The sequence below is a fragment of the Haematobia irritans genome, chromosome 4 (genome assembly GCF_050003625.1).
Source record: "Haematobia irritans isolate KBUSLIRL chromosome 4, ASM5000362v1, whole genome shotgun sequence".
Taxonomy (NCBI): domain Eukaryota; kingdom Metazoa; phylum Arthropoda; class Insecta; order Diptera; family Muscidae; genus Haematobia; species Haematobia irritans.
In genome coordinates, this window is record NC_134400.1 from 4942515 (window position 1) to 4958502 (window position 15988).

Sequence of the window (15988 nt, forward strand, 5' to 3'; positions counted from 1 at the left end):
CTGAAAAAGAAATACAAATAAAATAGTATATACTGAATTGTGACGGTATTTATAAATTCATCGGCATGCAAGCCTATCCGTTTCTTTAGAATTCAATTTGGGAACTTGTTGCGAAACCCCCTATTGCGCTTTATGCGCTTTATGCGCTTTACAGACTATCAGTTATTCCGGACGGAATGTCGGTGTTTGTAAAGAATCTTATAGTGTGTCGGATCGATACGACTTGTCGGCGATGACTAAATAATCGGTAAATGTGTTATCGATCCCATAAACATGCAGCAGTATCGATTATGCCTTCGGACTTAACTTATAATGTGCACAATATATGGGATATGTTCGACGCGAGCACTGTCGTCCGGAATAACTGATTGTCTGTAAAGCGCATTACAGACTATCAGTTATTCCGGACGGAATGTCGGTGTTTGTAAAAAATCTTACAGTGTGTCGGATCGATACGACTTGTCGGCGATGACTAAATTTTTCACTTAAAGTTAACTGGAGAGAAGATATTTGCAATTTACTTTCTGTTAATTGGCAGTTAAAGCCTAACGGAGCTATATGAAAATGGCCGTAAATTAATTAAAAAAGTAAACTGAACTCTGCTTATTTGTTGAAGATTAGTCCCTTTACCAATTTCCATTTTTTAAATTTATTTTTCAATTGTTCGATTAATAAAGTCTAAAAAAACTTCTTCAAAAAGTAGTCACTAAACTCGTCGCTGGTAAATTTAACGGCGACAAAAAGCGACACCAGAAATACCGATTTACGTCGATAGCAGAATATATCGACGAACGGAATACCAATTAGTGGCGACAGACGAAAAGCGATAAAAAGCGACGGCGAGGGCGACTTCAGGAATAAAGGCCGGTATGCACCTCTAGCGAAATTTTCGGTAGCAAAAATTTATTTAAGTCTACAACAAAAAAAAAAAAACAGGGCTGTGTACACAAATTTTAAACCAGCTAATTGCTTTTAAAAATTGTTAATATATGTTCCAAATATTCCTCAAATAAATTGTTTATTATTTACAGACCTTTTAAAACTTTTATGCACACAATGATTGTAATAAATTAAATGTTTGCTGCCAAAATATGCTTTTGACAACCCTCTTATTTTCATTAGAGGTGCGTACCAGCTTACGAAATTGAACGCTAGCGAAAATTTCGTTAGCATAAATAGCAATGCATTTCTTATGGGAATGAAATTTTTCGCTAGAGGTGCATACCGGCCTTAAGGCTGATTGTTTTTTTTAGCGACAAGCATATCCTGCGGTATTTACATTTCAAAACAAATTGAGAATTATTAAATGTACACGACCTAATAGCGGTATATTTAGGGAATTTGGTTAATTTAATTAAGTAGCTTTTAATGGGGGAGCTATATAGATAAATTTTATATATCGCCTTGACGGTAAAATCCATTTGTCGCTAAATCCAAAAAAATGTTTGCATTTTGCATATATTTCCTGCAAATATTCTGCGAATAGATAAGACTATAAAATTTTTCGTTGGGCTAGATTATCATATTAACTCATGAGTGGATAGACCAGATTGATTTGCAATGAGCTAATAAATAAATAAATTGTATGTGGTGTGTCTGAACGCGTTTGAATTTGGTATGCTGTTCATCGTCGAGAAGAAGAATCATATGATGCATGCCGGCTCTTTAATTAAAATGTTTTACCCAAAGTCTCCATTTCTACGATATCCTGAAGTCGAGACTGAATTATGCAAAGGCAATGTAAGTAGTTTTTAGCTAAATTGTCATCTTTATGCACAAGGCTGTGGGGCGTAATAGATCTTTGTTGTATTTCCCATGCGTCAGTGGCATTGTTGCTCTCGGGAATCAGGACATTGTGCTAGTTTATGGGCCTCATATGCCCATAACATAATATATTGTTTCTGAATAAATAGGGCGGAAAGTATTCCTTCTCGATTTGTATTTTGTTCAGCCATATTGAATTACTAGCTAGATATTCAATATGATATTGTCCGCATCTAAACAAGCCTAAGCTACATAACGTAATGATTGTGAGCTTTTATTACCATAAACTTTCTGGGACTGAAAATAAAACGTTTTTACTTCATTTTCTTGTGTGTCTGAAGTTATCTCTAATTGTAAGGATTATTTCGAATATAAACTGCTCATTAATCTCTTTCGACAATTATCACCTATTAATAATGTGCTTTTAAATTCCAGTTATCTTTGTTGGAAAATGTAATACCTTGGTTATGTCGAAGCCCATCAATAACAACATATCGCGTAAATCTTCAAAAAACGTCGACAGACAAGTTTAAAAAACATGTAGAGTACATACTTAAACAGCGCTATGAAGTTCCACCAAATGTATTCTCTTTACCGGATATACCAGAAGTTGTGTGTATTGCACAGTGCCCGGAAACAACATTCCACCATGGGACTATCGGAGAACAAAAAGAAGTCATTGTGGATTGTTGTTGTGGAGGGGCAATATTAAGAGGAGCTCATATATATTCTATTGGCGTGCTAGGAATGGAATCTGGCACTAAAGTAGGCGATTTGGTGAACGTATTTGCAGACTTAGCTGGCAAATGCAAAAAAGGTCTAAATGTTCGTTACGAATCGAACCAAAAAATTTATTTAGGCCAAGGGAAAGTCTTAATGCAAAGATATCAACTATACAGAAACGAAGGACCTATACCTGGAATTGCTGTGGAAATGCTTAGCACTATATCTGGTGTACCATCTATCGGCGATTTAAGCAGTCCCGAAGCTTTATTGCAAAATCTTCCATCAATTGTCTGCTCAAGGGCATTAGACCCGCAGAAAGGCGAAATTATATTAGATATGTGTTCTGCACCTGGCAATAAAACTGGACATATAGCCCAACTAATGCAAGATCAAGGTGTGTTGGTAGCATTGGATAAAACCGAATCAAAAATCGCCTTAGTTAAGCAAATGGCGCAGAGAAATGGTGTGACTTGTGTCAAAGCGCACAGTTTTGATTCCACCAATGCTTATTCAGAGTGTATCGAGGAAAATTCCGTAGATTTTAAACCTCCCTTCAAAGCGGAATCTTTCGATAGAATACTTTTGGATGCCCCCTGCAGTGCATTGGGAATTCGTCCAATGCTAGCCAATACCATATCCCCAAAAATGTTGAAGTCATATCCCAACGTGCAGAAAAAACTTTTTTCAAATGCCGTTAAACTTTTGCGGAAAGGAGGCACTCTTATATACAGCACTTGTACAGTAAATATATCAGAAAACGAAGAAATAGTTGCTTGGGCTTTGTCAAAATTTCCCGAACTAAATCTTGAGCAAACCACACCTTTGTATGGCGGTCCTGGTTGGCCCTGTAATGGTTTGATCGAGAGCGATCGCCTTAAACTACAACGCTTTGGACCAAACGACGAGAAGACTGAGCCAAAACTCATCGATACCGTCGGCTTTTTTATAGCAAAATTTGTGAAAAGATTATAATGTTTAAAACCTATTCTTTATTATAGTTAGTTTATATAAATCAATTTTAAATACAGATTACCCTATAAATTAATATTGTTTATTTTTATTTATGCTTATAATCATTTTAATTAGAAAATGAAGTTAAATTCTACGCGATTTTCGTTTGCCTTTATCAATAGCCGACATTCTTGTATATCCATTAAATTGGATAATAAATTTATGAAAACTTCTATTAAAGAATATAATCTGTTGTATGTAGTGCATTAAAATAGAAATGTAAAAAAATAAAACTTAACGAACGAAATTTTTTAAATAATTTACAAATATTTTAAGAATGAATGGAGAGCAAACGCTTTACCGAATAAAAACGCCTTTTGTTTCAATTCATCCGAAGGAGAGGAAAACTATTTGAAGTGATGATTTTAAAGCGAAGGGCGTGCTTTTAACGTTGCATTTCGTATGTTCATCGCTGTTCAAGTTAGGCTGCAATGTTTAGAGCTTTGAACTCATCGTCGTGCATTTCGGTCATCATGAATGTACCGTCTTGCAGCAATAACACAACACGTCGGGTTCCACCTATTTAGAGAATCATAATAATTTTTAATAACACTACAAGGGGACATAAGTTTCATTAAAACTTACCCGGTGATGGCAACTCTGCTTGGACAACTTCAGCTGGTATGTTCCCATCAGTTCCATCGCCTGTTTGTATACATAGTTGATTGGTCGCTCCTGGTTGTTGTTGTGCTGCAGCGGCCATGGTTTGATGTTGTTGTAATTCAGCTTCAGTCATAGTGACTACCTGCGTTGTACCGTCTTCTTGGGTTGTTTTTACCAAATACTGACCACCACCGTCATTAGGTAACTGGGCAACAGCTTCTGCTACAGCATTGTCCAAGGTCAAGACTTGATTTTCATTTTCGCCTTCGGCTGCAGCTACATAAGCAAATTGTTGTTCTCCATCTGGGCCCTGGCTTACTAAGATAGTTTGACCATCTACATTTTTACCAGCTACTTGGTATACAGTGCCATCCTCTCCAGTGACCAACAAAGGTGTACCATCCTCATTTGTAAACATTTGATCTTGTGTAAGAAGTAGATTGGGATCAATATCATTTAACTGTTGTTGTTGCTGGTGATCTTCCTGTCCTATGACATTGCCCATTTGCTGTTGATCTTCCTGGCCTATGGCGTTACCCATTTGCTGATGATCTTCCTGACCTATGATATTTCCGGTTATGGGACACAACTGGGCTTGGTGTTCTTCTTCTTGTTGCTGCGGTTGGTGGACAGCTTGGTGTTGAACAACTTGTTTCCTTTGAGTTATGGGAGTATTGCGCTGTGCTGGGCCAGATAGTTGTTGAACTTTCTGAATATGAACTTGAGACTGTTGCCGTTGACGTTGCTGCAACTGCTGATGTTGGCGATTCGCTACAATATCTTCTCGAGTCATTACTTTTTTGGTTACCTTTAAGTCGCCCGATTTGGACAGTTGTAATATCTTTTGTTCGGGTGTTACGGCTTTTTGTTGACCCATTCTTGAATTAGCAGACATTCCATGCCGGGATATAATCATTCTTCCAGACGATGGTGATGTCTGTGTCACATTACGAGATTGCATCATTCCACCAGGACCTCGCTGAATAGCACCCGAACTGGAGGCTGGTAAAGTTTTCCTTTGTATTGTTGTACCGCCTGGTGTTCGGACGACTTGTTGTACTAATTGTCTGCTCGGAGTGGGGGTTGAACGGCCAGCCGAATTGTTGGTTACTGTACGCATATGGGAACTACGACTAACAACGTGTGATTTGCTTTCCGCAAGTGGTGTTGATTGGGAAGTTGGTGTTGGTGATGATCTTGCGTTTATTTCATTGTTACTTCCAACTCGAACTATTCCACTGTGAGAGATGGCCGACTCCCCTTTAGTAAGGAGACGGACTTGTGCTTCTGGTTTATTGTTCTAAAATACGACACAGCACATTTTGGAAATGTTTGAGAAGGAAAGACAATATTGTACTTACTGTTACTGTTCCACTAAAACCTGGTTTTTTAACAACCCCTGAGGCATTAGTGTCCTGGGTAATAATTACCTCGGCCGATGACGACGTCTGGCTTTCGCTGCGAGCGGACGATGTACCATTAACTTTAATTTGTTTGGTTTGCTGCAATAAAAATTGATATGAATTAGACATAATGCATTTGCGTCCATTTCTGAGCATATATAAAAATGGTTTATGGTAGATGATCATAAATCTCTTAGAATGCTTACAACTTCTGTCTTGGTTTTGACTTCAACTGAAACGGAATTTCCATATTTCATTCTCTTCAATGTATGCGATGGTATGAGATCCTCCTCTAGATCTTCCATTGTATTTGTCGTACTTGGTGGCATATCTTCAGCATTTGAATCATTGTAATCAGAATCATCAAGTTTACGTTTTGGGCCTCCCATTTGAATAGATCCAGAACTGGTGTTCATATCATTTTCGTTTTGATGAGAGGCCGCCTCCGAGTTTGGGGAATTCGCTGAAGAAGTAGAGTTGCCGGCTACCCATTGTTTAACCTGATCCATAGCTTTTGTTTTTGACGAGCGCTGTGGTCTTTCTGATGGTGAGCCTAATTGACCTTTTTGTGAATCCATTGCAGATGGATGCTGAGATGGTGAATCCTTGGTCGACACTTTTATTTCGCCTGGCTTGTTGGCTGTGGAAGCACCCTGTTGTTTCGCTTGTAAAGCTGCCCTCGTTTCTTTTTGACGGGCCAATTGCTTTTCAAATGTGTCTAATAGATGAGGAACATTTTCCAAATGAGACGCTGGCTCCCATGTATTCTGTTCTAATGTACGATTCTCCCATTTAACCAAGTATTCATGCATACGACGTCGTGGATTAAAACGTTTTGCAACGATTTTCTCAACATTTTCCTCAACAAAATCGTCGGTATTGGGAACAGTGCGTTTTGCTCGACGCCTATTGGATATAAAATATAATTATTTTGAGTCATATTGCCAAATTAAAACATAAAGCTTCAAACCAAATTTCTCTGTCCGGCATAAAAATCTATCGAAAACATAAACGAATTGTACTTATAAACTACCAATATATGCCGTGAGTTTATATTATCTGCTTATAAGGATGTATCTTTCGAAAGAATGATTATCCAAAATGTGGTAATAACAAAGAGCTAATGAACCAAAATTACTAATAAGACTCTCACATCCGGTGGAACGAGAATGATGACTCAGTTTAAAATCAATTTTAGGGCTACCAGAAGTTGATTCGCCCTGAGAGTATTAACAAAACTTGTATTATCTAAGAAAAAAATTTTAAGTGGAAACTAGTTTTTATTGCCAGCATTTATTCTCTTTAAAATGATCCATATCTAATATATCAGCCGTAACCTACTAAAACAAACTGGTATCAAATTGAAAATAAATCAAAAAATACTTCTTTACAATTTCTTATTTGACATTCAAACACATTTTGTGACATATTTCCCACTAATTAAAAAAACGGAATTTCCTGGAAGTGTGACAAATACCGATTAAATGTACATAAAATATTATTTAGTTCAACGCTTTATGTTTCTCTTTCAATTTGATTTTGAACTCCCAGTATTTTTCATACATACGTTAAATTTTTTCCTGCACCAATTACGCCAGCTGTTGGTGCTGTGGCTGGAGACGTTGATGTAACTGATGCTGATGTTAGAGGTTTGGTGGGTAACTGTGGCGAAACTGTTACTGGTTTCTTAGCCATCTTTTGCAAAGCACTATTCGCCAAAGGACTCTTCATGGGCGAAGTTTCATTTTCAGAATCGATATTTGACTTGTTGCTGAGATTTAATTTAGCTGGAGGCTTCAGATTAGCAACTTGTGGTTTGGTCTGCGTGAGAGGCTCTAAATGTCAAAGAAATATGCGAAAAGAATATCAATAATATATATTATTGTAATTTCAGTATGTTACATACTTCTTCCTGCCGATACGCCATCGGTGTTATTGTTCACAACTGTTTTTGTTATCTTCACAGGCATTTCTTGGAGATTGCCTTGAGAAACTTTGGCAAAGGATTGTATGGTTTTACCAGCAACAATCCAAGTCTCCCTTAAACTTTCTTCCATTTTGACCCAGGTTTGATATAGAGCCCATGAATTTGGACTGGTTGCATTGGTGTCTTTACTATTATGTAACTGGGTAGCTTTCCATAGTAAAAATGCCCATATTTTGGGCTTAGTATCATTGCACTCTCGTACATTGTTGTTTTCTTTGAAACATGTCTTCTGTTTATGCAATTTGAAATCTTCTATGAAGTGGAATACGTTCAAACAGCGACCGCATACCAAAACATCCATAGTTGACATTTCCTCTTGAGCTCCTGGAAGGAAAACAAATTTGCATTTAGGATATCAATGATATATTTGGTGTAGCTTACCTTTAATTAATTTGGCATGTTTGCCAATTTCTGTTGGCGCAATTTCCCGGCCCACCATTTTAGAGAAGAGCTGGGAAATACTGTTGGAGAATGCAAATTATTAGCTTATGTCTATGAAAAATGGAGCGCTTACTACCTAGCCTAATATAGAACTTTCTAAATCTATAAGATCAATTGTTGTGGGACACAAATGTTTATGGGCCAATCCATATTCATATTAATGTATCTAGTGAAGCACGGTCGCTTAAAATCTACCTTTTTGGGCATGAACCCAACATTAAAAAAATTGGTACACATTACTAGGGCCTGTTCGTTCGACGGTATTGTAGAAACCAAGCGTTCCAGGAACAACTGCAATACACATTTGCCAGGAATAACACATATGGGACAGGCAGACAAATTTCCCATACTGGCGATTACTGCGTTAGGTTAGATTAGGTGGCAGCCCGATGTATCAGGTTCACTTAGACTATTCAGTAGTCCATTCTCTCTTATCACTAAGTGCTGCCCGATTCCATGCTAAGCTCAGTGACAAGATTACTGCGTTATTTTTAATCCAAATTGGGACAGTATAAAACAATTATACCACAATTAGTGGGTGAACTGCAGTGTCTCAAATATAAACTTTTACCGCTGCCCAAACTATCACTCCCTAGTGAATGTATGTTGCAACAACTCACTCGGGTACAGTCGACCCAATACAACACTGAATAGGTTTCTTCTATGCTCTTTCCACGCTATTCTATGCAAAATACGAATGCAATTGTAAATTGGGAAGATATGAAAACAGAAAACACAATAAAATTCAAGCCAAAAAAAGAAGAAATCTATCTGTAAGAGTTGCACTCCCAGGAACGATTGCAAAGGTTCTATAAATCCCATAAAAAACGGCGCCAAAAAAATGGAATGCTATCACGTTGCACGATCCGAAAGCACTCCGGTTTTTAATAGAATCTCATAAGGGAATTACATTTTATATGTTAAGCATTTAATATACCTGAGCCACTTTCAACTCGATCTTGCAAATACAATAATTTATCGTAAACCAACCAATATTTAGCAGCGTATACTGTCTTCACCGAAAATATTCTTATTCACTAAAATTTTTCACTTTATTATAGTTTTTTTGAATTAATTTCACTGTCTACGGAATTGAAACTCCATTTTTAATATGATACACTATCCAAATTCAATTTGCACTGCATTTAAAAGCGATTTATTTAGTTAAATTCCGTGGATTATTTGATGAAAATGTTACAAAGACTTTGAAGAAACATTTAACATTTCTCTTTGACCAGCTTTTCCGTTCGCCTTAAAATGGAAGCAGTTTTTGAGCCAATCACGCGTCGTGGTGAAGAACTAGCCGATTGTTTTATACTCACCACACTGATATATGCAGTATGGTATGCATTTATGTAACGTACACATCATGAAATAATTATGTTATTGATGCGCTTTACAGACTATCAGTTATTCCGGACGACAGTGCTCGGGTCGAACATATCCCATATATTGTGCACATTATAAGTTAAGTCCGAAGGCATAATCGATACTGCTGCATGTTTATGGGATCGATAACACATTTACTGATTATTTAGTCATCGCCGACAAGTCGTATCGATCCGTCTGTAAAGCGCATTATAATTTATTTAAATAAAATCGATAATGAAGTGCTGAGAACATAGTTATTTCGCTTAAAATTGTAAAAGGTATATTGGTGAACAATTTTTGAATTTCCAAATGGAATAAAGTGATTGTTTTTCAGATATTTTACAGACACGCTACCTCCATCGAGAATAAAAACACTGGCTGATAGACACTGCAACATGTAAATCAAGGCATATTAATTAAAGGTTTAATATGCCTTGCATGTAAATCAACACCATTCTATTATTAATGAAAAAAATTGTGTTAAATGGGTTGTGATAGTGGTATAAATGTTATATTTATAAGAATTTATAAATTTTTAATCGAATTAATAAACATCTAATATGGTGTTCTTACCAAGCATATTTTGGGGTTTGAGATGTTTTCCCTTTATAAGCACTTCCCCTGCCAGCATTTCAAAGTTCCATTTCAACCTCATCGTTACCACAGACTCGTAAATGTCACTTCAACCATCATGAAAAGGTACATCAAAAAGTACATGCAAGTAATTTGCCATCCCTACTGTAAAAAAAGCCATTTTTTTTTGTGAAACGCCAAGCGCAACCAGCTTGTTATATTTTAATTAAATAAAAACGAAAATAAAGTTCTGAAAACATAGATTATACGCTTAAAATTGTGAAAGGTATATTGGTGAACAATTTGGTGATTTTCCAAATGGAATAAAGTGATTGTTTTTCAGATATTTTACAGACACGCTGCCTCCATGGAATAAAAACACTGGTTGATAGACGCAGCAACATGTAACTCGCTACTTGTAACTCAACATCATCATTAATGCCAAAAATTATGTTAAATGTAATGTGATAGTGGTATAAATGCTATATTTTTAAGAATTTGTAAATGTTTAATCAAATTAATAAATATCTAAACAAACGTGTTTTACTCGACCACAATGATTCTTTTACAACTATCTTAAAATGCACTTTTTCTGATTGTTTGGAGGGTCCCTTATTGGCGTCGTTCTAAATTGATCTATAAAGGCACCTAATAATTGCACTCATGCGAAACAGTTTTGTAGTAACTTGGCGTGGTACAACTTCTCAATAGTGACGGCGCTTTTCCGACGTGTTTTTGATGTCGTATATGATTGTTTTCGACGTAGTGGGGATTCTCAAAAGAGTCCCCAAATTCAAAAAATGTTGGCAGGGTCAAAACGAGTCGTTTTCGCCATACTAAAAACAACCCTGCCAGCATTTCAAAGTTCCATTTCAACCTCATCGTTACCACAGACTCGTAAATGTCACTTCAACCATCATGAAAAGGTACATCAAAAAGTACATGCAAGTAATTTGCCATCCCTACTGTTAAAAAAGCCATTTTTTTTTGTGAAACGCCAAGCGTAACCAGCTTGTTATATTTTAATTAAATAAAAACGAAAATAAAGTTCTGAAAACATAGATTATACGCTTAAAATTGTGAAAGGTATATTGGTGAACAATTTGGTGATTTTCCAAATGGAATAAAGTGATTGTTTTTCAGATATTTTACAGACACGCTGCCTCCATGGAATAAAAACACTGGTTGATAGACGCAGCAACATGTAACTCGCTACTTGTAACTCAACATCATCATTAATGCCAAAAATTATGTTAAATGTAATGTGATAGTGGTATAAATGTTATATTTTTAAGAATTTGTAAATGTTTAATCAAATTAATAAATATCTAAATAAACGTGTTTTACTCGACCACAATGAATCTTTTACAACTATCTTAAAATGCACTTTTTCTGATTGTTTGGAGGGTCCCTTATTGGCGTCGTTCTAAATTGATCTATAAAGGCACCTAATAATTGCACTCATGCGAAACATTTTTGTAGTAACTTGGCGTGGTACAACTTCTCAATAGTGACGGCGCTTTTCCGACGAGTTTTTGATGTCGTATATGATTGTTTTCGACGTAGTGGGGATTCTCAAAAGAGTCCCCAAATTCAAAAAATGTTGGCAGGGAAGTTAAAAACACAAGTTTTTCTCCAAAACGTGTCAATTTTAGAATGTGAACCCACCTAATTTGGAATATACCCCGAATAATGCGCTTTACAGATTATCAGTTATTCCGGACGACAGTGCTCGCGTCGAACATATCCCATATATTGTGCACATTATAAGTTAAGTCCGAAGGCATAATCGATACTGCTGCATGTTTATGGGATCGATAACACATTTACCGATTATTTAGTCATCGCCGACAAGTCGTATCGATCCGACACATTATAAGATTATTTACAAATACCGACATTCCGTTCGGAATAACTGATAATCTGTAAAGCGCACAACATACCAAAATATATGCCAAAATATTGAAATAAGTTTCATAGAAAAAAAAGAATAAACAAAGGCTTTTAAGAACATGGACATGTGAAAATAACATAAAACATTTTTTCCCTTTGCGCTCGCGGTAATTATTTGGACATAGGTTGCATATATGTGAATTTCGAGTAAATGTGAATTTTAGCGGCTAAAGGTGAGTACTATGTTCGGTTTTCGAGTTGAAAATCACTTTATTTTCGCAATTACTTTTTTTGAAATAATCAAAATTATAAATGAAAACGCAGCATATTCCTATAATGTCTTGCCAAAATTTAGAGGAAAAAGAAACTGTGCATCAATTGAGTTAATTTGTCTGCTTTATATTGAACTGTTTTAATAAAGTAACCACGAAAATTTCAACTCGAAAAGCGAACATAGCACTTACCTTAAACTCTTACTTAATACTCACCTCAAATCTCGAAAAATAGGGATTTTGAGCATAATGTGAATGACTCGAACTCGAACTTAATACTCACCTTAAATCTCGAAAAATAAGGATTTTGAGCATAATGTTAATGAGTTTTGTTTTATCTCGTCCCAAGTGTGAACGTACTATATATAACCAACACTCTTGTTGCCTATTGGGCCTTTTCAACGTTGTTGTAATTCAACCCTGCTATCAATTTGTACTGAACGTCTCAGCAGTGTTGCCAATTTGGTGCTTTTAGCACCAAATTTAGTGCTTTTTGATTTCTAAAAAGCACCAAATTACCTTTTTGGTGCCTTTTCAAAAAAAGCACCAACTTGGTGCTTTCTGGCATTTTCATTTAGTGCTTTTGGTGCTTTTTTTATTTTGAACAGTATTAAGTAATTGATACAAAAATTTTAGTTAGACTTTCAAGAGCTGAATAAACTCAAATTTATTGCCAAATATAGAATTTGATTGTTATGAAGTTGGTAATGATTATTTTTTAATTAATATTGTTATTTAGGGTATTCTGTAGGAAAGTCGAACGATGAGTGCCGAATTTTTGAATTTGGTAAAGATGTCATTAAAAACGTTTGTATTAAATTCACAAAAGCACGCACGACTGAAATAAGCAATAGACTCCTTCCATATATTAATATTTTGAAAGATGAAAAACATCACTGATCAAAATGAATTCGACGAAAGCATTAAAACTGATCAAGGTGTATACTTGAATAGCGGTTCATAATGGTGGGTACTAAGTTTGAGTTTTGCCGCTAAAGTGAAAACTATATCAGTAAAAAAGGCATAAAATTATGCATATTTGCTGCAAATTTTATTATAACTTGATGGGGTATAGCCAAAAGCAAATTTTCACAAAGTTTGTATTCCTTAAAATGAATTATTAAAGAAAAGTAATTGTGAAAAAATTACTATTTTAGCAGCTAAACTCGATCTTAATACCCACACGGATGAAAAAGACTGTTTTTCATATGTTTGGCTATAAACATTATATGTTTGGAACACAAATTTTTAAACACAATATTTTTGAGTGCAAGCATATAATGTTCATAAACTAGCATAACATGTTTGGGACATATATGTTAATATGTTAGAACATATTATGTTTGGGACATGAAATGTTTGTAAATATAATATGCTTGGATGCAAACATATATAAATTAAGAAATAACCTATAAACATATATGTGTTTAGTAGCTTGGAGCGCTATTTAACAGGGAGCGATATTGAATTAAGTTGGTGGTTGTTGCTTGTTATTACAAAATTAACATTTTATTTTTCCTTGGGCAATTGATCAGCTACTTCTTTGATCCTTACAAATTGTGTGGTCCGCTGTTCGAATCCCCGTCCGGCAAAAGGTAAAATTAAAATAAAAAAAAATCATATAATTGAATAATTTCTTCTACAATGTTTGTATTACAGAAAAAGGTGCTAAGAACTAAAAAATCTCGTGGAAGTGAGAAAGATGTGGGGGAATATACAATTAGGCAGAAACAAAATTTTGAGCATTCAGGTCGAAAACCTATGTTGTTAGCACCTATATTACCTGTTTATTTTCATAATTCATTATGATTGTAAATATATAAATAAATAAATAAAATTTTGAGCACAATATTGTTTGGGAGAATTTTTTTAAGCATATAATATTTTTGGGTGCAAAATGCTTCCAAACATATTATATGTTCACAAAATAACATATTGTTTTTTGGAAGACAACATTATTGAATTTGGATGCAAAAATACAAAATGTTTGGAACTTAGACTACCAAAACATATATTGTTTAGACCAATATGCTTTCAAACATATTATATATTGGTAGAGATCAAACATATAAATGTTTAGGAAATACCCAAAAATGTATATGCTTGAAGCAAAATATGTTTGCAAAATATGTTTGGGGGTATATGTTACAGAAGCGATTTTTTGTGAGGGTGCAGCTTAACTTCATAAAATTCAATTCACAAAAGTTCTATAATACATCTTCGGAAGTTTTTTTTTTTGTTTGTTAGCAGAGCATTTAATTTTCGATTTTGTGATGTTAGAATGTATAATATATTTTTGGTGCTTTTTGGCCTTGGGGAGTTGGCAACACTGCGTCTCAGCTGTGGGAAAAAGAATAAACAATCAACACACCGGGAATAACTGGGAAAAAGTAACGTTGATTTCTGTAGAGATGGATCATCATGGTGATGAAGAAGACCCAAAAGAGTATCGTTGGGAGACGGGCTATGAAAAAACATGGTGAGTGATACTTTTCAGAGGAACACGATTTTTCAATGATAAACATCTCATGATTTACTATCACAGGGAAGCAATTAAGGAAGATGATGATGGCTTGCTGGATGGGGCTATTGCGGACATAATCCAAAAAGCCAAAAGAAAACGGCAGGCTCAAAAGACCATGCAGAATAAATTGGGTATGATGCGTCATTTATATTTAATGTTGGATTGCTCGGAATCGATGTCAGTGCCAGACTTGAAACCGACAAGGCTTTTGTGTACGCTAAAGGTGATTTTTCCAATTATCAAATTATTAATTAACAAACTAACAATATCTTAAATATCCCTAGCTTTTGGAAAAGTTTATTGAAGAGTTTTTCGATCAAAACCCTATTAGCCAAATGGGTCTTATTATCTTAAAGGGCAAACGCGCCGAAAAGATAACAGAATTAACAGGCACGGCTAAATTGCATTTGAAAGCTTTGGAAGGGTATTTAAATATTGACAGCTTATTCAAACATTATAGCAATTTCCTCTATATATTACAGCTTGCAAAAAATAAATCTAACCGGCGAACCATCCCTGCAGAATGGATTAGATTTGGCCCTTAAGACGCTTAAAGTAGTACCTTCCCATGCTTCTAGGGAAGTTTTGATTATTATGGGTTCACTTACCACTTGTGATCCAATCGATATCAATATCACCATTGATGCTTTCAAACAAGAGAGTATAAGGTGTTCGGTCATTTCGCTGTCAGCAGAAATCCATGTTTGTCGTCATCTCACACAACAGACTGGAGGTACATATGGTGCCGTCTTGGATGATTCACATTATCGCGATCAACTCCTTTCTCATGTCGATCCTCCTCCAGCTGCTCAAACCCAAGAAAATTCCCTAATCAAGATGGGCTTTCCCCATGCCAGACAGGACGAGGGTAAAGAAAAGGAACCACCATTATCCATGTGTATGTGCCACATAGAAAATGGGGATGAACCTAGCAAAATATCATCCGGTGGTTTTCATTGTCCTCAGTGTGTAAGTAAATACTGTGAATTGCCTGTCGAATGTCAAACGTGCGGATTGACTTTGGTGTCCGCTCCTCATTTGGCACGATCCTACCACCACTTGTTTCCAGTACAGAATTTCACAGAACTTGTCTATAATGGGCAAGCTGCTATTTGCTATGCATGCCAAAAGCCTTTGACAGAAGCTGCCGACAAAAATGTCTATCGTTGTGAACAATGCTCTCAGATATATTGTTTGGATTGTGACATATTTATACATGAGACTTTACACACCTGTGTGGGCTGTGTAACAATTCCTGGTGCTGCCGTTGCTGTCCATTCACGAAAACCACAAGCACCACCGATGGGAATGATGTTGGGATCATCGTTGGGCCAACGTTTCTAATTCCATAGGTGGGATTATATTCGTGTATTTGATTATCAGATGGAAACTGGAAAATAAAATATCAATGGAAAATTAA

General features: G+C 35.7%; 3 protein-coding genes and 2 long non-coding RNA genes across 7 annotated transcripts; 4 read left to right on the top strand and 1 right to left on the bottom strand.

Annotated features, from left to right (window-relative positions):
• The first annotated feature begins 1491 nt into the window (after positions 1–1491).
• LOC142237094 (tRNA (cytosine(72)-C(5))-methyltransferase NSUN6) lies at positions 1492–3535 on the top strand. 2 transcript variants are annotated; one of them, XM_075308441.1, is made up of 2 exons: positions 1492–1740; positions 2200–3535. In XM_075308441.1, the coding sequence occupies exons 1-2, from the start codon at positions 1618–1620 to the stop codon at positions 3460–3462; spliced, it is 1386 nt and encodes a 461-aa protein (XP_075164556.1). In that variant the 5' UTR covers positions 1492–1617; the 3' UTR covers positions 3463–3535. The 2 variants fall into 2 exon arrangements, with proteins under 2 accessions (XP_075164556.1, XP_075164557.1); XM_075308442.1 differs by lacking the exon at positions 1492–1740 and adding an exon at positions 1791–2117.
• Positions 3457–9178, bottom strand: Chro (chromodomain-containing protein chromator). Of its 2 annotated transcripts, none has more exons than XM_075308438.1 (8): positions 8873–9178; positions 7876–7955; positions 7414–7818; positions 7075–7342; positions 5714–6413; positions 5466–5606; positions 4087–5404; positions 3457–4020 (listed from the first exon to the last, which is right to left on the bottom strand). In XM_075308438.1, exons 2-8 carry the CDS (start codon positions 7931–7933, stop codon positions 3923–3925), a joined length of 2988 nt encoding a protein of 995 aa, XP_075164553.1. In that variant the 5' UTR covers positions 7934–7955; positions 8873–9178; the 3' UTR covers positions 3457–3922. The 2 variants fall into 2 exon arrangements, with proteins under 2 accessions (XP_075164553.1, XP_075164554.1); XM_075308439.1 differs by lacking the exon at positions 8873–9178 and adding an exon at positions 8012–8033.
• Positions 9179–9845: 667 nt separating this feature from the next.
• Positions 9846–10436, top strand: LOC142235957 (uncharacterized). The gene is made up of 2 exons (XR_012721875.1): positions 9846–10165; positions 10223–10436. It is a non-coding gene; the product is annotated as an uncharacterized LOC142235957 (long non-coding RNA).
• A 289-nt stretch (positions 10437–10725) lies between these two features.
• Positions 10726–11230, top strand: LOC142235956 (uncharacterized). The gene is made up of 2 exons (XR_012721874.1): positions 10726–10965; positions 11023–11230. It is a non-coding gene; the product is annotated as an uncharacterized LOC142235956 (long non-coding RNA).
• A 3142-nt stretch (positions 11231–14372) lies between these two features.
• Positions 14373–15988, top strand: Ssl1 (general transcription factor IIH subunit 2 Ssl1). Its single transcript, XM_075304037.1, has 4 exons — positions 14373–14523; positions 14590–14791; positions 14853–14992; positions 15051–15988. The coding sequence occupies exons 1-4, from the start codon at positions 14456–14458 to the stop codon at positions 15910–15912; spliced, it is 1272 nt and encodes a 423-aa protein (XP_075160152.1). The 5' UTR covers positions 14373–14455; the 3' UTR covers positions 15913–15988.